Source organism: Benincasa hispida, chromosome 2 (assembly GCF_009727055.1).
Source record: "Benincasa hispida cultivar B227 chromosome 2, ASM972705v1, whole genome shotgun sequence".
NCBI lineage: Eukaryota > Viridiplantae > Streptophyta > Magnoliopsida > Cucurbitales > Cucurbitaceae > Benincasa > Benincasa hispida.
The window spans coordinates 7670641-7695155 of record NC_052350.1 but is presented as its reverse complement, the minus strand read 5'-3'; the positions used below and the strand labels follow the sequence as shown (position 1 = coordinate 7695155).

General features: G+C 32.7%; 1 protein-coding gene and 1 long non-coding RNA gene across 5 annotated transcripts; one reads left to right on the top strand and one right to left on the bottom strand.

Annotated features, from left to right (window-relative positions):
- Window positions 1–5146: 5146 nt before the first annotated feature.
- On the bottom strand, window positions 5147–10279 carry LOC120070937. The gene is made up of 2 exons (XR_005480079.1): window positions 10144–10279; window positions 5147–5896 (listed from the first exon to the last, which is right to left on the bottom strand). It is a non-coding gene; the product is annotated as an uncharacterized LOC120070937 (long non-coding RNA).
- LOC120070936 (nucleobase-ascorbate transporter 6) lies at window positions 10222–16022 on the top strand. Of its 4 annotated transcripts, none has more exons than XM_039022859.1 (15): window positions 10222–10447; window positions 10828–10974; window positions 11547–11644; window positions 11759–11935; window positions 12166–12266; window positions 12683–12758; window positions 12911–12970; window positions 13115–13299; window positions 13654–13750; window positions 13987–14073; window positions 14784–14842; window positions 14937–15028; window positions 15132–15209; window positions 15299–15459; window positions 15558–15776. In XM_039022859.1, exons 2-15 carry the CDS (start codon window positions 10872–10874, stop codon window positions 15774–15776), a joined length of 1593 nt encoding a protein of 530 aa, XP_038878787.1. In that variant the 5' UTR covers window positions 10222–10447; window positions 10828–10871. The 4 variants fall into 4 exon arrangements, with proteins under 4 accessions (XP_038878787.1, XP_038878783.1, XP_038878788.1 ...); XM_039022855.1 differs by having other exon boundaries at window positions 10223–10435; window positions 10777–10974; XM_039022860.1 differs by having other exon boundaries at window positions 10225–10447; window positions 10777–10974; window positions 15558–16022.
- Window positions 16023–24515: the final 8493 nt, after the last annotated feature.

Sequence of the window (24515 nt, the reverse complement as noted above, 5' to 3'; positions counted from 1 at the left end):
TTTAATGATTAATTGCTGATATTATAGAGTATAGAGAAGGTTATGATATATTGTTTATAGAGTTAAAATAGTTATAAACGTTTTTACTCCCAATAAATAAATAGAAAGAAATAAGGACAAAGTTCAAAGGAATATGACCCTACTTGAAAAAAGTAACATAAGGAACATCACAAATGCAACATTATCGTCTCATAAAATAATAAAAGTAACTTAAGATAGGTTGTCGTACATTTTCATTGCGTGCATTTTGATTTTTTTTTTTCTTCAATATTTTGAGATCTATTTTTTTCGTGATACATTTTGATTAATATAATCATACGAGTCTTTAGTACTTTAAATTACTTGACATAAACTATCAACGTACTAGACTTTTCACCAACATTAAATTAGACTTTAACTTTAAAAAGATATCTATAGAGAAGTTCGAAATTTATTTTTTTTATTTTTAAATACTTTCATAAAATAGTACAAAAAAAAAATACAACTTAAAATTGAATGTTCATTTTCTCGCTCTTATTATTTGTGAAGCTGAGACAATACATCTTAAAAAGTCGATAAAATAGATGAGAGGATACATAGAAAAGATGTTGAGATGAGAACAAAAAATCATCCTACTCTAGTCACATGTCCAAGTCAATTGTCAAAATTATTGAATTCTTTAAAATAACAAATTTAATAACAATAATTTTTAAAGAAAAATAACAAAAACCTTGGCGAATATGTCAAAAGGATAAATTAAAAAGGAAGTTTCCATTGAAGCCTCGACATTGTTGGAATTACTTTTTAGTCCTTCCATTGTCTCTATTTGCTTCCATTTGCTCAACCAAATCCAGAAAGTGACACGTGTCAGATTCTCACTGTTTTTTTTTTTTTCTTTTCTTTTCATTTCAGGACAATTAACTATTTTTCTTCTTCTTCTTACAAAGGGAATTAAACATACTTTTGTATATTACAAAGGGAATTAAATATATAAACCAAAGACTTTTTTTAATACAATTAAAGTCTAGTTAGTTGTTTCATAATGTGATAACCGTTAATTTTCACATTCGTTAAGTATTTGGTTTTTAATCTTCTATTTTTAAAAAATCAAGTCTATAAACATCACTTTTATTTCTTGATTTATATGTTGTTTATCTATCTTTTTGAAGTATTTTCAAAATCAAATTCAAAACTTGAAAATTAATGACCCCATTCGATAATCATTTGACTTTTTTGTTTTTGTTTTTTAAAATGATGCCTATGGATGTTATCTTCACCTATAAATTTATTCATCTGTTATCTACTGTTTACCAATAGTTTAAAAAATCAAACCAAATTCTAAAAATTAAAAGAAGTAGGTTCCATTTGGCAACAATTTGGTTTTTGAGTTGATGTTTTTTAATATCAAATCTATAGATACTACTTCTACTTCCAAATTTATTTATTTGTTATCTACTTTTTATCTGCAGTTTAAAAACCAAGCCAATTTTTTAAAACAAAAAAAAAAAAGTAGCTTTTAAAAATTAATTTTGGAATTTGAAATTTTGCCAACCATTATGTTTGAGAAATATGCAAATCATGATAAGAAATGTTGGGAAAATAAGTTTAATTTTTAAAAACAAAAAAATAAAAAATAAAATTGTTACTGAACGAAATCGTAGCTTTTTAAAAACTTGTTTTTGTTTTTGGATTTTGGCCATGAATTCAATCATTGTATTTAAAGAAATATGCAAATCGTTGTAAAAAATGAGGAAGAAATAACCTTAATTTTCAAAAATAAAATATCAAAAAATGAAATGGTTATTAAATGGGACAAAAAAAAGGTAATTTTATTTTTAAATAATGGATAAGAATTCAAATGTTTACCTAATAAATATGAAACTAGAAGTACGGAATTATGAGAAAATAATCACAAATTTTAAAAATCAAATGGTAACTTTTAATTCATATCCCTTATTTTTATCCTTGATATAAAATATTGTATTTTATATTTTCAACGTTATATTATAACAAAATTTATAATCATGGCAGCTAGTTTTCAATTATTCTCTTACTGGTTAACATATATCTATTTAAAAATCTAATTATGATTTTTTTTAGTACAACCATTCTAAATTTATAATTAGCTTCGAATTTTAACGCTTACGGAGATATATAACTACGAAGTGTGTAAATGATGAAAAAAAATTGGCTATTATTTACCTTAAAACATTCTATTAAGAAATTTTGAGGGAAAAAACAAATTTAATGGACTAAAATAATATACATAAAACTTATAAATAACGTAAAATTGAACAATGTTTAGACAAAAAATAAAACGAAAGGAAAGGTTTAGACGTGACTTACATGAATATGTCCTAGCAAGGAACAAAACACAAAATTGGTTGTGCAATGAATGCTTTTTATTGGTCTTTGACCGTAGTAGCTTACCGCTGTGTCGGTTGAGCATTGCCACTCCCCTAGTCTGTAAAAGTGATAAATGAATGATAATATGAAAAATGGACTCCAATGGATTATTTTTTGTTGTTTTATACTTTGTGTTCTATATTTATTCTAACATGTGAGTTTCATTGTCACGAATTGTAATAAAAAACGTAAATTGATTGATGAGTGGAAGACAATCAATTGATTTGTGTTTTGAAATTACGCTACCGTCAATATATTGCTACATATAATAAGTATAAATTTGTTACATTTACTGTTATTGTTATTGTTGTCACTTAGGACCAAACAGTAACAATAAATGTTACAGATTTATAATTATAAGTAAACGAAATAAAAAACAATCAAATTAAATTTGTGATTCCAACCCACTGCAGTTGATCTATCCATGGAATTCTATTATGATTATGCCATTTTTCATAGCAAGGTAAACGTGGCCTAAATGTACAAAAATCCCGATGGATTAAAAATGGAAAGACAAATTGTGTCGATGTAGGAAATTTATTACATTCCAAGCCTTCGTTTGATTTAATTTTGAGGGCAAATATAAATTTACATTCATAAACTTCTGGAGTTATCAATTAAAACTCCTAACTAATAATCACATCAATTTATAAACCTTAAACTTTTGTAAGTGTATTAATTTACATCTCTCTCTAGATTTTATTCACTCCATTTCTTATGAAACTTATGATTTTAGTTATTTTAACTCTAAAATTTTTATGAGTCGATCAAACTAGATCTCTCGGTACGATTACATTTGAAAATCATCTATGCATTGATTCTTAAACATGTGTTAAGTGGGTCAAGTATTAGTTTTACAATATGCATAATCAGAGTAGATGCATAGACGATTCTCAAAATGAAAATTTGACTATAAGTCTAAAGTGTTTCATTTGTTAAAGATTATGAGTTTAACTAATACAATTATAAGTTTATCACAAGATTTTCTCAAACGGAACATAATAGAGAATATAGATTGATATAGTTAAAAATTGTTATTTAAATTGATATAGTCCCTAAAATTCGCAGTATGAACTGATATTTCTTCTAATATTAAAATGATGCTACTTATATATATACATACATATATATGTATTATAAAGGTGAGATTTTTCTATTGATTTGTGGTTTATAATGTTGGCCACTTGAAAACAACAAGCCATCCATGCAACCACATCAAATTGGTCCAACTTACTTATTTTTATACGATTTAGAAAATTATTGATGAGATATTCATGGACATTTTTTTAAAGAAAAAAATACCTTTTGGTATCTGAATTTTGAGAAATAGATACGTTTAGTCCATCGTATTTGAAATTAGTCAATTTAGTCCATAATTCTTCAAAGGTATGTTTAAAAAGTCTCCTTAAAAAGAGGTCATTAACTTTAAATTAAAAAAAATTTGACTAGATGATGTGACCAATGAGTTAGATTTTTTTTTTTTAAATATCTCTCTCATCTCTCTTATCCTCCCCTCCCCCTTCCTCCTCTTCTCTTTTATTCCCTCCCCTCTTTTCCAATGCTAAATTTTCAGAAAAATTAAAAAAAAATGAAAATCTTTAATTCTCATCTCTCTCATACTATCCCACCTCTCCCACCAGCTAAATTTTGATTAAAAAAATGGAGAAAAAAAATCGAAATTGATTGGACTCATTCATTCAGGTTTTGGTAATTATATGAAGTTTAGCCACGGTGGTTCATCATCATCATTTTCGCCATTTCTATACATTACTATTACAGTTGTTATTGCTGCTCATATTCTTTTTAGAAAAAAGCAATTGTTTTAATTTTTTTTTCTTTTAAAAAAAAAAAAAGATGAGACAATATGATAATTAAAGATGTTCATTTTTTTAATTTTTTTTTGGAAGTTTAACCATGGAGAGAATAAGAGAGAGGGAGAGAGGGGGACGAGGAGGAGGGAGAGGGAAAGAATGAGAGTTGAGAGATATATTAAAAAATATTTTTTTTCAACTTGTCTTGACACCTCATCTAATCAATTTTTTTATTAAAAGTTAATGACCTTTTTTAATAGATGAAACCCATTCTCGAAAATTTAGAGATTAAATTGGCTAATTTCAAACATGAGGGACTAGACGCACTTATTTTCCAAAACTCAGCCGACCAAAAAAGTATTTTTTTAAATTAAATGCATTATAAGTTTTAACAATATATTATATTTTTTTCTATTGCAATTAGTAAGAAATATGTATAGCTCAAATTGTTATGATACTCATTACCAATCAGAATATTAGATATTACAATTTATATCCTATTTGATTAGGGAATTAAACTAAATACGTATATATTTTAAAAAGTTTGTGCAAGATAGTTTGGTGTTAATATCTTTATTATGATTGGTTTAACAATGTAATTCGTCTAGAACGAAGGAACTTTATAGGATAATAAATATTAAAGGGCAGTCTCATTAGTTTGTTTTTTTATTTTTAACTTTTTAATTTTTTTAATTTTATATTGTGAAGAGAACAAATTTTAAAAAAAAATCAAATAAATATACCCATTCAACTACCTTTTATCTATAGTTGTTAGTTTTTTTTATAAAAAAAAAAAAAAAAAAAAAACGAACCTCTAAAACCATTATTTTTGTTCTTCATTTTTCTTACTTAAAATCTCTCATCGATGCCACATTTTTTATCATCGCCAATGTATATCCAACTAAGCTAATCATTCATTGACTACTTTAGTGAATCTACTAAAATCTCCATAGGTAACGGTCATGAAATTCATTCTCCCCATAACACATAATATGAACAAGATAATCAATATAAAATTTACATGATTGTTGATGATTCAAGGGACGTTTGGGAGAATGATTGTCCTTAGATTATAATAACCACATTTTGCTACGATAAATACTAATTTGTAGTTTTCAATTAATTACTTTCAACATTATTTCAGAATCCTCATTTTCTCCTGTATTTACTATTTACTATGGTTTTTTATTTTCAAGATCTTCAAAGACAGGTCTGAAAGAGGTTCCAGTAAAGGGAATTGATTATCGACCAACCTTTAAGAGATAGGAGGATTAGCCCCAATTCAACGATGAAGGAGAACTACAGCCTCTGTCTTCGAGCACAAATTCTTAAGCTTGATCGGGTCTTAGGTCAATCCCTTCTTGAGCAACCGATTCAATACCAGCTTCTTCAAGAATAGCCAGAAAACTCACCTTTTGTTATCTTCCACTCTGAAGTTTAGGATTGAGTTTATGATTTGGTTGGTGATTCTTACTTACCTTATTTGATTTAATCACTTGGAAGGGGGCAGGATGTCTTGGAGGCACCATAGTGTAGGTGTGGTTGCAACCAATCCAATAGTGCTTCTTATAGAGAAGTGTTTCAAGTCATTCGATTATCTCCAACCGGTGAAAAGTGGTGGGTGTCCACTAACGGCCATTCCTGGCTTGGCTCCAATAATGTAATTTTGGGCGGTAGTTGGGCATTGGATCCCTTCGGACCTGGAGAACGTATACTATTTTACATTCATCATTTTTTTTATTATTTGCTACTACTTTCTTATCAAACTAAAATAGTTTACACCTCAAACACATACTATTATAACCTAAATTAAAATAATCAACCTCCCAAACACAAACTATTATAACTCAACTATAATAACCAAATCGTTACCTCAAATGTCCCCTTAAAAATGTAAAGTTTTTTTTAAAGGGTTATTTCAAACATTTTTATGCACAAACGTTTTCATCAATCTATCAATCCTAGATCCACATTCCAACAAATAGACAAATATATATATACATGTGTGGGGACTATATTAACATTACTTTAGTCACTATTAATGACATTACATAAATATTTTGTGACCATTTCACACCTGACGCTACTGATTAAGAGTAGAAATTACAATCAATCAATTAAAATAAAATGTCATATTACAACCTTCAAAACTTTACAAGCAAATTGGAAATGGAAGCAAAAATATCGTAATGTGAAATATAGATGGAATATATTAGTAGCCAATAACAATAAAAATATAGCAAAGTGCGCCAAAAAAGAAAAAGAAAAAGAAACTCCATCATATTGAAAAGTGTCAAATATTTAGAAATAAACTATATAATAAACTTAAAAAAGTATTATAAGATTTGGTGATGTATTTATCTTGTGGAAACATTCGATTGGTATCGAAGATACTTTCTTATTTTAATCGTACTATACCAATAATTAAAAAAAAGAAAGTAATTAGGTGGAAGAGTTTAGATTGGGTGCGGCCAGAAGCATGTTAACAAGAGTTAAGTAAAAATGAATATTATATAATGCGGGGGACAAAAAGCCAAAATTGAAGGCCACTGCCAGTTGTAAATTGTATTGTAATGTAAATCTATTATTCGACAAGATACATTTAATCAATTTACGTGTTTTTTCCCCTCATGTGGCTAATATATATATATATTATATTCTGTTTTTTTTTTTTAAATTCTCTTCACGTGCCTTTTTTTTTTCTAACTATAAAATATAGAACCAACGAAAATTTTAAATAAATATGTAGAAAGCCACTTGGCATGGTTTGGATTTAATTAGAAGTCCGACTTTATGCTTTAGAGGGACCTTATCAATCATACAAGGAAAATGTAGTATAGGTTGAAATGGTATAACATATTACATCTCTATTTAAAAGGTTGAAAGTTTAAATATGCATTTATGCGATTCTATCATAAATAGATATAAAAATGTATTTCATACTATATCGACGACTATAATAATTAGTATAATATACATAATCAGAGATATAAAAGATGTGCTTGGGGACAAAAAAAAACTATCATATAACTATAATAACAAAAAATTATCCTATAACCATAATAATTATTAAATAGTATTTTGTAGTCCACAATTAATTACAATAACACTGTTTCAAAACCTCTATTTACTATTTGTTACCATTTTATTATTTTAAATTTTTTGTTACAGTGTTTACTATTTTATTTTTAAATTAAAATAATCTATATCTCAAATATAAACTATTACAATCTAACCATAATAATCTAGGGTTGTAATAACTAATTTCTTGTCCCAAACGTTCTAAGGAGATTGAGAGAACCATGTGTAGGCTGGATATAGGCTAACACGTAAAAAAAAAAAGAGAAAGAGAGAGAATAATCAGAGAAATAGACCAACGGTTTAAAAATCTAAGCCAAATTTTGAGAATTAAAAAACGTAGCTTTCAAATATTGTTTTTGTTTTTAAAATTTATAAATCGTGATGAGAAATGTGGATGATATAGACTTTATTTTAAAAAACAAAATGGTTACCAAACTGACATTTAGTAATCATTTTGGCACTGTTTGCTAATCATTTAGTTTTTTTTTTTTTTTTTTAAAAAAAAAACAGTTTATTTCATCCACGTTTTTTACAATTCAAAATGGTTACCACGCATGGATTCTTAGCCAAATTCAAAAAAACAATAATAATTTTTTGAAATCTACTTCTTTTAGTTCTCGAAACTTTGCTTGAATTTTAAACTATTGGTGAAAAGTAGATGACAAAAAAAGAAATTTGGAGGTACAAGTAGTGTCCATAGGCTTAATTTTAAAAAATAATAATAAATGTTACCAAACGAAGCCTCTATTTTTTGTTTTTGTTTTTTTGAAATTTAAGCATTTTTTTTCTTTCAAAATTTTATTATGATTTGCATATTTCTTTGAGTAAAAAAAGTTTAGTTCTTAACCAAATCAAAAATAAAATAGTTTTAAAAACTATATATATATATATATATATATTATATTATATATTAATTTTAAAGATTTGTTTTGGTTTTAAAAAAACTCTTTACATGTAGCCTACGAAACTTGAAAACCCATGGTTGGAAAACGGGGATTGTATGCATATTTTTTAAAAAATCAAATAATCACCAAATGAGTTCTTAAAATTTTGTTTTTATTTTTAAGTTAGCTAAAAAATCAACTATTTTACTCGACGAGGATAAAAAGCCATAATAAAAAATCAAGAGAAAATAAGGTTGCTTAAAAAACAAAAACAAAAAATAAGTCTTTGTCTGTAATTATTTTATTTTTTATTTTTATTATTGAAATTTTAGTCTATGGACACTAGTTCACCTTCAAATTTATTCATTTGTTATCTATTTTTCACCAATGGTTTAACAAACCAAGCCAAATTTTGAGAACTAAGAAAGAATAATTTTCAAAATATTGTTTTTGTTTTTGTAATTTGGTAAGAATTTAACTATTGTAATTAAGAAAGATATAAACCATTGTAAGAAATATAGATGAAATAAGCTTAATTTTCAAAAATAAAAACTAAACGATTATCAAACGGGACCTTAATGGTTTATATTATCTCGCGTCATTAATTAGAAATATCACTCATTTTCATATATATATAAAACACGTCATATATTTAAATATACCAAACAACTCGTGACATTACAAACATTTTATGAGGTTTGACATTTATAATCATATAAATTTGAAACTAACAGTGTAACTTGCACTATAAATTCACGAATTAATTAGGGATGTTTGAGACAAGAAGTTGATTATTATACTCATAGGTTATTAATTATAGTTGAGTTTTAATAGTTTGTGTTCGGACTGTAGATTATTTTAGTTTTAGTTATAATAATATGTGTCTGAGGTGTAAAATATTTTAGTTTGAGAAGAAAATAGTAAATATTGTAGCAAAGAATAAAAAAATAGTAAAAACGGTAAAAAATAGTAAATACGATAACAAATAGGATTTTGAAATAGTATTTACTGCGACAAGAGATGGTTAATATAATCTTTACCCAAATACCCCTGAGATTCCATATGCATAACTATTTGGTTTTAATTTTTAAAAATAAAGCTTACCAAACATGATCTCTATTTAATGATTTATACGTTTTTTTTATCTACATTTCAAGACCATTTTCTAAAATCAAAACTGATTTTTGAAAACTAAAAAAATATTTATTTTTAATTTTAAAATTTAACTAATAATTCAAATGTTATCGAGAATCAAGCACATTTTCCCCCTGAGTCGAAAACTATATTTTACACATTTTTTTTGAAAACTATATTTTATACATTTAACTATTCAAGAATGAAGAGACTCGAGTCATTAATTTTGGATATATATAATTCAAAAGATAAGAAAAGTATATTCAACTTTTCTTTTTAAAAATTAATTAATGGATTATATAAAATTGTGAGAAAATAGGGATGTGGGAATTTTGTCGGCGGTTCTTTCTTTTCAACGTTGGTTTTTGTTGATTCGGGCGCCCCTAGTCTAGCCACCCCCGATATTCCATTGTTACACCTCGCACGTGATCCCCACTCTCCCAATTCTCCAAAATACCCCTCCAATTATTTTCCTTCCTTCCTTCCGTCAAGGGTATTCTCGTCTATTCACATTTTACTGACGCCTAACCTTCGGGAATCGCGTAGATAATCGATTGGCAACAACAATTTTTATTTCTCCTTTTTTTCCCCAACGAAACCCTAATTCCCTTAAAACGCTGTCGTTTTGAAAGCCGCTAACCGACGTCGTTTTGGGTATTAATCAATCAATCAATTAAATTTGTTTTTAAAATGGAAACTCGTAAGGAAATCAGTTGCAGTAATGACTGTTTTTAGGATGGAAATTTTACTAAATTTCATGTTAACAACGGAATGAAGGAATGGGTTTTGGGTAAAAATGAAAAAGAAAAAAAATAAAAATTTATTGAGAGAAAAAGTAGAGAGGGAACCTGGAAAAAGCCACTTTGCAGCTACTCCAGCCAGTGTATATGCAGTTTCTTTTTTGTATCGTATCATTCTATCTTTCATACCTGCTTCTTCACAGCATACCTATCTCTTAAGGCTTTGGCTGGTGGTGTTTCTGGGACTCTCTGCTTTTGCTTCAAACCATTCATTGCCCTTTTTCTTCCTCTCTTCCCCTTTCATTCATTTCCCACTTTTTTCAGTGAAACACTTTAAGCTGTGGGGTTAATGGTGTATTGACTTTAAAGCTTTTTTCCCACTTGATTTTGCTCCTGAAAGGTTTGTTAAAAGGTACTTTTACTCTTCTTGTTTTTGGGAAATTACTTGAACTGATGGGCTTTTCCTCGTTTTATTTATCCCCCATGGCTCCCCTTCTATTGTTTTTGTGCTATTTATTTTATTGTGTGGAGTCCCATCTATAATTTTTCCATCTAGTATTCTTGTGGTGGTGCATGTGAGTGTTTTTATCTTCTGGGTCCTCATGTTTTTGACTGTTTTCTCTATTCTGTTCACACTTTAGTATGTTATCGTTTAAGATTAGCACATTTTCATCATTTGGGGTTTTTGTTTTGGAAGATTTGAGAGATGGGTTGTGCTCAGATTTGAATTTGATTGTACAGGTTCTGGGAATTTTTTTTTTCTTTTTTTTTTTTTTTTGGTTTCTGGAGCAGAGGTAAAAGGGTTATTTCAAGCAGAGAAAGCTGTGGAGTGAGTCATGGCGGGAGGCGCAGCACCGAAAGTAGAGGAGCCTCAAGCTCATCCACCGAAGGATCAGCTACCAAACGTTTCTTACTGCATTACTAGTCCACCTCCATGGCGTGAGTGTCTCTTTTTGCATATTTTTTCTTCCCTGTTCAAATTTGAGTTCCATTTTCAGAATCAATAGTTCGATTCCTCTGAATCTTGTAAGTTCCAGTCGGGTTAGCTATTTTTAGTGCTTGCACTTTCTTGATTCATCACCGCCGCGTATTGATTGCTGAAAGAAACTTTTCTTTTATGTTCATTCGCCCCGTTTTCCTCTTTATTTTGTTAGAATCTGCTGTTTTTAAAGTAAATTGTGGACGAATCTGACCGATCTTCTGATCACATTATCTTCCATTTTTGTCATTGGAATAAAGCAGCTAGCCATTCCTTTGTTCTCATCTTTTACGCAAATGGTGTTGTTGGGCTTGTTCGTTTCCTTCTTTTTTCCCTTTTTCCTTTTACTTCACTAGGAATTTGGGATCCAGATTAGGCATATCAATCTAGTAATTTATTGCGCTTTACAGGTTGATTAGTTATAACCTTTTTTCCTTCCACTTTTCTGTGGATTCTTTTGTTTTATTATATTTTTATTTAGAACCTACATATATCTCACACCATTTGATCTTTAACTTTTTCCTTGATGCAGCTGAAGCTATACTTCTGGGTTTCCAACATTATCTGGTGATGTTAGGCACGACGGTTCTGATTCCTTCTTCTCTTGTTCCTCAGATGGGTGGTGGATTTGTAAGGCCCAAGTGAAACTTCTGTATTAAATTAATTATTGTTCTACATCAATATTTGCTTTCTGTTAATGATGGTCCTAAACAATCATGTGACTGTAACTCATTATTCGTATAGGAGGAGAAGGCAAAGGTTATCCAGACCTTGCTCTTTGTTGCTGGTTTAAACACCTTGCTACAATCACTCTTCGGGACTCGGTTACCAGCTGTAATTGGAGGGTCATATACCTTTGTACCCACCACTATTTCAATCATCCTTGCTGGTCGATTTTCTGATACGGCTGATCCTATTGATGTAATGTGAACTAAATCCTTCTGGGCAGTCTAACTCAATTGCTCATAGGTCTATCTGATGAATTGACATTAATGCCTAGTGCAGGACGTCAAATACATTGTCATTCATGCTATAAGAGATGCTTATTTGTTCCCATCAATGACGAATTTTAACTAATCAGTGCTTTCTTCACTAGTTACAGTCTAGTGTTTCATTTGAGGCTGTTGACATTGCTTTGCTGGCTCATTCAGAAATTCAAGAAGATAATGCGAGCAATCCAGGGTGCTCTCATTGTTGCTTCAACCCTTCAGATTGTCTTGGGCTTTAGTGGTCTATGGCGTAATGTTGCAAGGTTGGTCCACTCTACATTATGAAGGATAATGTTAATAATATAATAACAACTTGATTATGGGGTTTATTTAGGGGGTAACTGCAACTATATAGCTGCGTGACAGGTGCTTTCTTGGCACGTGGACTGTATTCCACTGACTTGGAATACTATTTGTTGATTAATTTGGTTGATGCTAGGTAGGCATGCATGAAGTACTCAATTCATTAAGTTTGCATGTTTGAGGCTGTTCAAGGCTCGAGAACTTAGTTGTTAAATATTTTCATTTTTTAAAGTTCTGATGCTATTGTTAGATTCATGTTACATGTAACATGGAGTTTATCTTAATGATACATTATGAATTTCCCTTCAGAACTTTTAGTGACTTGTCCACTTTGCAAGTCTCAAATTTCACTTTGGTGGCTGTTTCCATTTTTCAGGTTCCTTAGTCCACTTTCAGCCGTCCCTTTGGTTTCTCTGGTTGGCTTTGGGCTTTTTGAGTTGGGTTTTCCTGGGGTAATTCTCTCACACTCCCCCTCTGAAATATATATTTTTTCAAAAATGATATTATTATTATGTTTAATTGCAATGCTTAGAGATGCTTACAATCTTTGAATACTTCTTTATATTCACTATAAGGGATCTGGCATTTGTCTTGTGGATGTTAGGTTGCCAAATGTGTGGAAATTGGACTGCCGGAGCTTATCCTTTTGGTCTTTGTTTCTCAGGTATTTCTTTCAAGCTAGTGTATTCATTGTTTTCTTTATAGTCCGATTTTCTTACAAAGAAGATCATTACTTTTCTTCCCTCTCTATTCACAGTATCTGTAAAGTAATCATCTTTTGCTATAATCATGTATACTTCTTGTGCAGTATTTGCCTCACATCATCAAATCTGGAAAACACATATTTGATCGTTTTGCAGTCATTTTCTGTGTGGTGTTAGTGTGGATTTATGCTCACCTACTGACAGTAGGAGGGGCTTACAAAGGTGCACCACCTAAAACGCAATTAAGTTGCCGTACTGATCGCTCTGGGCTTATAGATAATGCTCCATGGTGAGTTATGACCTGCTAAGAACAATATGTTGAGCATGAAGATATCCTAGCTTTTGATGTCGAAGTTAGAATCTGTTGACATCATGTTTGTAATTGTGCTTGGAATATCTTACCGTACCACTCCATTATTGGATTGGGTTTTGCTCTAGAATTCTTGTATTTCAACGTCTGATCTTCTACACACTTTTATATATTCCTTTTGAACATTCTACATATTCGTTGATTAACTAGAATGGATTAGTGAGAAAAATCAAAATATTTTATCAAATCCTTTTTTTTTCATTGTATATCATTAGCGCTGGTTCATTGATGATGGGATCAACAATATACTTAACATGGAATTTACAATTGCAGGATAAGACTTCCATATCCATTTCAATGGGGGGCACCTTCATTTGATGCCGGGGAAGCCTTTGCCATGATGATGGCATCATTTGTTGCTTTAGTAGAGGTTTGTTTTCTTTTTCTTGATCCAATTATCGCCTGTTTATTGACATGAATTTATCCAATTCCTGATTTCTTCACCTTTTGTTTCCTTTGCAATTGCTTGGTTTTTTGGTTTTTCACATTAATGATGCCTTTGAAAAGTAGTTTGATATAATTGACAATACACTTGTATAGTTCAATTCAGTTCTATTCATTCCTTAAGTGACCCGTTTTTCTCCTTTGCCCCATGTCAAAATACAGTCCTCTGGTGCTTTTATTGCTACGTCCAGATATGCAAGTGCCACTCAGCTGCCACCTTCTATTCTCAGTCGTGGTGTTGGTTGGCAGGTAATGTAAACTTAGCTTATGTGTGTAATATAGAATATGTGACTCATAGTTGCATGGTGGTTCAAGATTTAATCTGTGTAGTTATTTTCTTAAGTGTTGATATTGCCTAAGGACCAGTCCACCTGGAAGAAAAAGGTTGAGGATGTAATAAGAAATTTGCAAGCAAAATGTTTGAGTTCGCCACTAGTTTTGCATAACTAGCAGACCTAAGCACTTTATCATTATAATGTAGCACATACCTGATACAGGGCCTTATCTTTTCTTAAGAACCGAGTAATGATACAGGGTCTAACAGAGCCCTACTCTGCTTCGCCCACCCTAAGCTAGCTGTAGGAGACAGCAAAAGTTTTCAATTATTAAGATTTCCCTTTGAAGGCTTGAAAGCAGGACATTGGGGGCTGGGGGGGTATTTAAGGTGCAAGAATTCAGTAAGTGCAAAATTAGATCACTGTCAAACGAAAAATTCTGTTCAAAGGAGTTTAAGCAACAGGATGATCGAAGGTTTGCTCCTAGAAATGGTCATATAACACTTCTCCAGGTGGATGGGATACTATTAAGCCTTGATGTGAGCTATTATTTACGCCTGGGTCTTCTTATGACAATAGCTGAGTAGCTGGTTTGTAGTGTAATGAACAGCTTTATGCTTTCTGTATGACAAGTATTGCATCTGGTCCGTTCAACTTATCTTGGCAATTGTTTTTTGACCCCAGGGAGTTGGAATTCTGCTTTCTGGGCTGTTTGGAACTGTGAATGGATCCTCGGTGTCCGTGTAAGAGTTTTTACTGCCTTGGGCAGTCTACTTTGGTCAAGTACAAAACTTGTTTTCATCTGTTTGAGATTTTCTATTGCCTTTTGTATTTTAGTGAAAATGCTGGTCTCCTGGCATTGACCCGAGTTGGCAGTCGAAGGGTTGTACAGATTTCAGCTGGGTTCATGATATTCTTCTCCATTCTTGGTAAGTTTCTTATAGATTTCAGTGCACTCTTCAGTCTGAACTCATGAGTTGGAAGTCAGCGCCGATGATCTTCTATCTATTCTTATCATCTGTGGACTTGCAGGGAAATTTGGAGCAGTCTTCGCATCCATTCCAGCCCCCATTGTTGCCGCTCTGTACTGTCTTTTCTTCGCTTATGTGGGTAAGCATTTGTATTCGATAAACAGGTCGATAATCAGAAATGGAATATTTAAGTCATCTTGGTTGGTAAATGATGTAAATTGTTTTCAGGCATGGGAGGTTTAAGCTACCTCCAATTCTGTAACCTCAACAGCTTCAGAACAAAGTTTGTACTAGGATTCTCCATCTTCCTGGGACTGTCTGTGCCACAATACTTCAACGAGTACACAGCCATTAATGGTTTTGGTCCAGTCCACACAAGAGCAAGATGGGTAAGAAGGGATTTCCCCTTGATTTTTTATGAGGACCTCTACTCCACTCTATGTTAAATTCTTATGACATTCCTCCCTCTTCTGTTGCCACTTTGTAGTTCAACGACATGGTCAATGTTCCGTTCTCTTCTGAGCCATTCGTTGCTGGAATCGTGGCATATTTTCTCGATAACACGCTGCATAAAAAGGATGGTGCCATCAGGAAAGACCGAGGCAAACACTGGTGGGACAAGTTCCGATCGTTCAAGGGTGACACAAGGAGTGAAGAGTTCTACTCTCTACCTTTCAACTTGAACAAATATTTCCCATCTGTGTGATTTGTTGGGGTCTTCTGTAAAATGCTGCTGCTGCTGCTGCTGCTTCATTCAAATGGGTCTGTGGAAAATGAGAAGATAGAGTCATTGTGTTTTTAATTTATTGCCAGTAACATCTGTATAAGAGATAGCTTCTTCTTTTCTCTATAGGATTACCTTAATTAATAACTTCATTTAATTGCTTCTCTTTTGTATATCCAACGAAGAGGTGGATTTCGATGTGTCTATGAAAAACAAACGTTCCTTCTATTTTTTTCTCCTTTATAATCATCACTCTCCTTCCACTAACTAATCATGTTCTCTCATATATGCTTCATCGATATTTATCCATAAGAAGATTAGTTATATATATATATATATATATATCCAATTGAAAAAAATATAAGCTAATGGTAATTCTATATATTCCCTCGAAACAATGATCACGAAAAGAGAATAAAGGGGTTGATGCAAATTGTCATAATATCATGTAAAATATGTCAAACAGGTCCAAATGGGTGGGAACGGAGAGGATTAAGGGGGTGTTCACCACAAACTTGCGTTAAATAGAGTGGATTATTATAACTTACTCTATATTTGAGCCTCATTATAATACTGAAAGTTTCATAATTATTATAATTCACACTTAGTTATGATAAAACTATTTGATTACCTTTATTGTCTACCAAGTTTGCTATTTTGTAATCATCATCTTTCCTTTTTTGTAATTCAAACTAAAATAGATCGCACTCAAAACACAGACTATTATAACCTAAACTAAAATATTCTACATCCTAAAGATCGACTATAATAACCACTAATTATAAACCTACTCAATGCTCTAAATAGGAGTTTGAGTTGTGTTGATAAGAATAGTAAAATGCAATAACTCATTGAGGAGACTAAGGCATGTGTGTCATTCTCTAATGGCCAACAAAAAAAATAATAAAAAAAAAGGAAGAAGAAGAAAGGTTTTAGGTTCTAGTGGTTAAGATTGAAGGTGACCAGACAAAGGAACCATCTAAAAATTTAAGGCATTTCATTTAAAATTTAGGTGAGAGGGCAATTCAAGTTTGAAAAGGAATGCATTTTGACAAGTCAACCACTCTAATTCAAGGCCACATTGACCTACCCTACCCAAGGGGACAATTATATGAAAGTGAAGGGTCACAACAGAATATTCCACATTTTTCATCATTTGGGAGCCTTCAAAAATTTCCCATTCAATTTTATATCCAAATGATCAAAATGTTAATGGAGTAGCATTTAGGTTTAAACCTTATATAGAATTCATGTTTGTCTTTGCATTGACATTTGGTTTAAAGTTATTTGTAATTGAGTACATTCTTCCCTTTGAAGAAATAAGAGAATGGGTTTAGATCTAGACCAAAAGTCATTCTACTAATCATTCATTTTTTTAAATAATGCTTTGGTACTATACTTATGGGTTTAGTTCATTTTGGTCGTTGAACTTTTAAAATGTTCATTTTGATCATACTTTCAAATTTGCTCCATTTTAGTCCCTATACTTTTAAAATGTTATTTTCATCCGTGTATTTTCAACTTTGGTTCATTGAACTTTAAAAGGTAGCCATTTTGATCCCTTAAAAATGAAATAAATGAAAATGAAAGGACCAAAATGGTTATTTTTAAATGTACAAATACCAAAATGAACATTTTAAAAGTATAAAAACCAAAATGAATCGACGTTAAAAATTTAAAGAAAAAAATGAACATATTAAAAATACATAGACTAAAACGAATCAAAGCTAAAAAATACATGACCAAAATAAATTATGAAAGTAGTTTCTCCTCGCCCATTTTAAAATTAATGTAAAGGAAGAGAGTATAATTGAAATGAAATTAAATCCAAACGACAGATCTACCATTTAACTTGCTTTTTTAATGACTTTAATCATCTTTTCAATCATATTTGACAATTTTGATTGAACAGATAATGTTTTCTTCTCAATTCAATTAACCAAATTAGAGCTCTAATAATCGATTATTATTATGACACGTCCATAATTTCTTCCAACTAAAAAGATTCCCTCTACTTGTGAGTCACTCACAATCAAATCTAAAGGCAAAGAAAGTATTGGAATCATATTAAATTGGATATGCATATGAATGTGACAAACAAATTACACAATTAATGTTATGATTTTGAAAGAACAAAACAAAAAAAGAGTTTTGGCAAAACAAACATTCAATTGCAAATAATAAAAAAAAAAAGGTAAACAGTAGAGAATCCACACACAGATTTACATAATTTACTAACAGTATATTGGATACGTCCACAGGAAACATTTTATTATGAGAGAGAAAATATCATATTACAGATTTAGATGCGTAAGTAGAGTAGAGAGTTTATATAGTATACTCCTCTAAGTTCTAGGTCAAACTAGTAAACAACATAAATAACATAAATATGAATATAACTTAAGTTTTGGGGACGTTGCCTCCGAACTTCCACTAGGCATTCTAATACTGAGTGTTTGTCATGTTGAAGAACTATGCAATGAGACTTTTTTAATTTTCTTTTTTGATCAGTGCAGCCCATTTACATGGAGCTAAAAAGTGGATTTGTCAAATTTGCAGCAAAAGATTGATGAGAATTGAAGATGCCTTTTTCTTTTTTTCTTGCAGAAGGAGGCATTATTGCCAAATAATTTGATAAGAACATTCTCTTCCATGATTACCATAAAAGGCTAAACATCAGAATAACTCAACTTTAAGCATATGGTGAGTGGTGACTCATTGAGAGAGATTATACACTTCTTTGAAGATAAGAATTGTGAGCTACATTAAAATTCAATCTTTTCTAAATATGAAATTACTTGGGTATCCTTCAATTGTTTCCACTTTCCTTTTGAAATGTGCACAAAGAGATAAGGTGAAGTTGGTCAATATCGATGAAAACAGGCCTAATAACAAAATACACCAAACCCTAAATATTCCATTTTTTTGGTTCTCTAGGTTTTTGGTTCATGGGCATGGGGAGGTCTTGACTTGTAAAGCCTAAAGTTAAAATTTTGGGTTGGTATATTATTGACTTAAAGATGTTAATTGGTGCTTGCACTAACATATGTTTGGATTGACTCCAAGTTTATATAGTATGTCAACATCTCATTGTAGGATTATGGACAAAAACCTTTTGCAGAGCCAAGGAGGTCGTGAGGATAGCATCAAGAAGTTGTAGAGATAGTTAGTGAAAATTTAAGTTTTAAATGAAAAAAGAGCATTTCGAAAATTCTACCTTGCCAAGATTGGGGAGTGAAACCTCCTTTATAAACCCTCACCTTGAGTTGTGGGGTTGGGCCCCAAGAGGTACCCATGTTTTAGAGGGAGTGAGGAGATTGGCAAATGTGGATATAGTGGACATCTTACATGCATGCTGCCGTCCTATGCATGGTCCTCGCGTGCGCACATTTGGACAAAGCCACAAAACAAAATTTGAAACAAGTTTCTTTTTTTGCAGGTTCTATTTTTCAGACGACTGTCGTTCGTGACCGTTTGTTGCTGTCATCTTCTGTCCATCAGAGGGTAACCGTTCCGACAATTTTAAGGCGATTTCCATCTACTGCTGTTGTGATGGTTCTTTCAACTCAGAATGACATGATGTCCTCTGATCTCAACCGACCATTTGGATTTGAAAGAGCAAACTTCAAACTTTGAAAGCAGAAGATGTTGTTCTTCCTCATCGTCAAGAAGGTTGCTGACATTTGCGCTACAGAGAAGCCAACTGTCTCAAAGGAAGATTCGATTGAATAAAAGATGAAAGAAGCTGCTGATTAGGAAGAAAAAGATTTTTTGTGTAAAAATTTCATATTAAATGGCTTGACCGATGATCTTATGATTACTACAGCAATGAAGACAACAAAGAAAGTTTAACAGGTCCTATAGAAGAAGTACGATACCGAGGAGGCCAGGTCGAAAAAGTGCCGTCAGCCATTACCTAAAGTTCTAGATGACGGATGACAAATCTATGGAGGCCTAGTTGAAGGAACTCTTATACAAGAGTACCTATGAGCAGAAATGGATCTTTCCAATTCATTGTGACAGAATTTCCACATATACATTCACACATACAGATATGCATTAACACTACTAAATTACCGGCATGCTTAAAGATAAAACAATATAGAGACCGAGTAAACATACCACTTGAAGACTTTCTTCTCAGAAATTCTCACTCTCTCCACGAATGACTGCTCTCGCTCTCGCTAGAACGTCAGACTATCGTTCAGCAACACCCTGGTCGTCTGCCATGAACGGCTTCACATGAACAGCAGGAAATGGGGACGACACCACCACTCAGAGCCCTTAGTATTCTCAGAATGAGAATCCAAAGGGTGGACTCTGTTTGAATTTGGTAAGGGGAAGGAGGAAAAGAGATATCGTGTACGAAGATTAAGCAAGTGGGAGAAGGTGACGACTATCGTATAGTTAAGATGCTTGATCGTTTTGGCGAGGTACACGATCATGTAGGAAAAGCTAGGCGATCGTCTATACGATCGTTTAGTAAAGTTTGGGCGCTAAGCGATCGTTTAGTAAACTATGAGCAATCGTTTAGAGAAGCGCGCGTGCGGGTGAATGATCGTTTAGTAAGATGTGAGCTGCTATCGTATAGGCTCTCAATTCACTAAACGATAGGATGCTAACAAATTAATCGCGTGTGTGCAAAATGAAAACAATTTTCATTTCATTCTTTAATTACGAAAACCGAACTTCCCACTAACGCATGGTTTCGGAGAAAACACTTGGCAATTATCCCATAACTGTCCAATTAATAAAATAATAATATAATCACATTATATTCATAACCCATAGTTTGATATCATATATTAAATATAATGTTTTCTCTACCACTTGATATAATCATATTTATTATCCAATTTCCTCCAAATTAATGTATCTCATACATTTAGTCAATCATATCATATATAAATTAACCAGTTCAATTATATCATATATAAGTCAAAAACTCCCTCTTGTCAATTTGAAACATTTCAAAACTAATTCCAAAAACTGATTCTCAACTTGTATCCAAGCTACCAAGGGGACCTTATGAACCTATGGCTCGAAGCTCCAACGGTACGTGAATAGCTGACTAAACTCTTTAACCACGGGATCCACCATCCGTTTGAAGGAACTCTTATACAAGAGTACCTATGAGCGAAAGAGGATCTATCCAATTCATTGTGACAGAATTTCCACATATACATTTAAACATACAAATATACATTCACAACGCTAAATTACTGGCATGCTTAAATGATAAATAAATAAGAGATCGAGAGAACATACCAGTTGAAGACTTTTCTTCACTTGAAATCTTTCTCTCTCCACCAACGACCTCTCGCTCTCGCTAGACCAGTAAGTACTCGTTCAGCAACTCTCCAATTGTTTACCACGGACAGCTCCGCACGAACAACAGCAAATGGGGACAATACCACAACTCGGAGCCCTTAGTATTCTCGGAGTGAGAATCCAAAGGGTGGGCTTTGTTTGGATTTGGTAGAGGTGAGGAGGAAAGGCAGTTGTGTACAAAGAATCAAGCAAGTGGGAGAATGGAAAGACTATCGTATAGTCGGGTGCTTGATCGTTTAGTGCGCGGTACACGATCGTGTAGTAAAAACTGGGCGATTGTCTATACGATCGTTTAGTTAAGCTCAAGCGCTAAGCGATCGCCTAGGAAATGGTAAGTGGTCGTTTAGGAAATGGCGCGCGGGTGTGCGATCATTTAGTTAACGATAAGCGCTATCGTACAGGCTCTCAAATACTATGCGATTGAATGCTTAAAACACCGTGAGCAATAATGCGTCTCATTTGCAAAATGAAAACAATTTTCATTTTATTCTTCAGTTACTAGAACTGAATTGAACTTCCCACTAACACACGAATTCGAAGTAAACGCCGGCCAATTATCTCATAACCGTCCAACTAATAAAATAATAAATATAATCATATTATATTCATAACCTATAGTTTGATATCATATATCAACTATAAACTATAACTTGATATAAATCATATTTATATCCAATTTCCTCCAATTAATGTATCTCATACATTTAGTCAATCATATCATATATAATTAACCAGTTCAATTATATCATATATAATCGAACTCCCTCTTGTCAATTTAAACATTTCAAACTGACCCAAAAACTAATTCTCAACTTGTATCCAAGCTACCAAGGGGACCTTATGGACCTATGGCTCGAAGCTTCAACGGTACGTGAATAGCTGACTAAACTCTTTAGCCACGAGATCCACCATGCGTTAACTACCACACATTCCACTAAAGACCGACAACTGAACTCTTCTTACCACAGATATATTTCTGAGTCCATCGGATATAACCATTCATGTGTACGATAACCCTTCACAGATGCTCATAAGTACAGTTGGGCAAATTTATCGTTTTGCCCCTGTAGTTACATCTCACTCCTTAAGTACCACTGGGTCCTCTAATGAACAATACAACATAGTCCAACTATGTGTCAACACCTCTCGGGCCATGAGAAGGCGTATGGCGCTAAATCGTTCAAGCCCTGGAATCACTCTTAAGGGAGCTATCTATCTACTTGCCCCTGCTTTGGGGAAGAAGTGAATTCCATCTTTTGTAGCTGAGTTCCCAACTCCCAAATCAGACGAATCCCCAAAGTGGTATGCTTGAGTCGGCAGCCTGGTCACTTACACCCATGCAAATCAAAGAACTACTCTCAATGGCAGGAGTTCCGAACTCACTCAAGATTGAGGCAATGTTACCTATGGTCATCCTAGTGAAGTGAAGTCTCTATCATGAACGGTGTTATATAATGAGACGTTAACACTTTGTGGTTAGGTCTTATACAAAGTCTTTGTATAGGATGCCCCCGCTCGCATGTCCCCTACATGAATGATCAGGATCATACCATCTGTGACAAGTCACAACACTTGTAACTATTTCACAAAGCGGGTCGCATCTGTAGCTTTACCAGGAAAAAATTTCTCTCCGATATCCATATACTCCAGACCATTTTGGTTATCACTTAAGACATGATTCACTTGTATGTCACCACATACATACTTAAGTTACATAAAGACAACTAGGGATTTTAGTTTATTGGTTTGTGGTAAAGTAAATAAAACATCCAAATGAACAAAATCAAGAAGTGAAGTAAATATCATATATTATACATCATAAGCGTTCGTACAAACTGTTTACAAACTACAGGACAAGAGATTTTAGGGCATCAACCCCAACATCGTTAACTACCAAGTATTCCACTAAAGACCGACAATTGAATTCTTCTTACCACAAATATATTTCCCTGTTCATCAGATATAACCAATCATCAGTACGATAACCTTTCACAGATGCTCGTAAGTACAATTGGGCCAATTTACCATTTTGTCCCTGTAGTTACATCTTACTCCTTAAGTACCACTGATACCTCTAACGAACAATACAACATAGTCTTACTATATGTGAACACCTCTCGGACCATGAAAAGGTGTGTGGCACCACATCGTTCAGTCCAGGATCAGCCCTTAAGGGAGCAATCTATCTACTTATGTCACACCCTGCTCCAGATTACCCTTATAACCTAGATGGAATGGTGACTGCAGCAGTTACCAACCCTTTTGCTGGCACTTACTGCCTATCTAACCTGTTAAATTTTGATCAAACCCTGGATACGTACATATCATCAATATACGGACATATTAACTCAGAACTTAACACATTTACATTACAAGGTTTCACAGCATTGTTCATACATGAATATTACAACTTAGTGAGCCCCATCAAGAATACTAGTCACTAGACAAACACATGTGTACTAACTAATACAGGTCTTCAATTACGCTTCCTTCAACCTGTCTCTTTGAGTGGCAAAGCAGCAGCAAAAAAGTCTTTTGGGAATTGACCGCTACCTGAAAGGAAAACATTTGAAAACATGAGCTAGAAGCCCAGTGAGTGACTTAATAAAAACATAAATCTCATGCTTAAACTGAAAGCTTGAAAACATAATACGGGAACTAAAATATGCCAAGCAGACGCGTACATAAAACCTTTAAAACCATTGTATCTGAAACCTGAATCTTAGTTGCGAATGAACATTCATCGCTTTAATTCCCAATGCCAAGCCATGGCCAGATGAGACCCTTACTTCGATCTCTTCATACTGAACTATGGCTAGGAAAGACCCCTACATCGATCTCTTTAAATATACCGATGGGCATCTCAAGCAACTTTCTCTAAACATAAACATTGATAACTACTCTTAAACACCATTAAACATCATTATTCCCTAGTTGAGAACGAGCATACATCGCTCTAGCTACCAACGTCTGTTATCAGCCAAGAGACCCATACTTCGGCCTCCCTTTTCTGGTATATGGCCTAGGAGACCCATACTTCGGCCTCTCATTCAGAACTACCTACGTGCACGTGGAGTTTTCTATGTACCGTCAACATCTTAGGTACATTTATTCAGATACCTTCCTTACCTTCAGTATCTGGTTCACTTAGGCTATCAAGTTCTCGAAGAGCATTAAAAGAATAGTTCTCAAATATAGCATGAAAAATCTTTAGGATACCTTCCCTACCTTTAGTATTCCTTTTCATTATTTTTAGGAATACCAACGCATGTACTTTGACAACCTTAGGTATTTAAAACATAGTACATCAAGCTTCATTCAACCTTAGCTTTAACCTTAACACATGCTTCATACTTTGTAAAATAAGTTGGCTTAAATCATGTTGAACTA

Coding starts and splice junctions, on each gene's coding strand:
- LOC120070936 (XM_039022860.1), top strand. CDS start 10,872: ATGGCGGGAGGCGCAGCACCGAAAGTAGAGGAGCCTCAAGCTCATCCA. Junction 12,971..13,114: donor TTTTGGTCTTTGTTTCTCAG/GTATTTCTTTCA, acceptor CTTCTTGTGCAG/TATTTGCCTCACATCATCAA. Junction 15,460..15,557: donor TCCACACAAGAGCAAGATGG/GTAAGAAGGGAT, acceptor GCCACTTTGTAG/TTCAACGACATGGTCAATGT.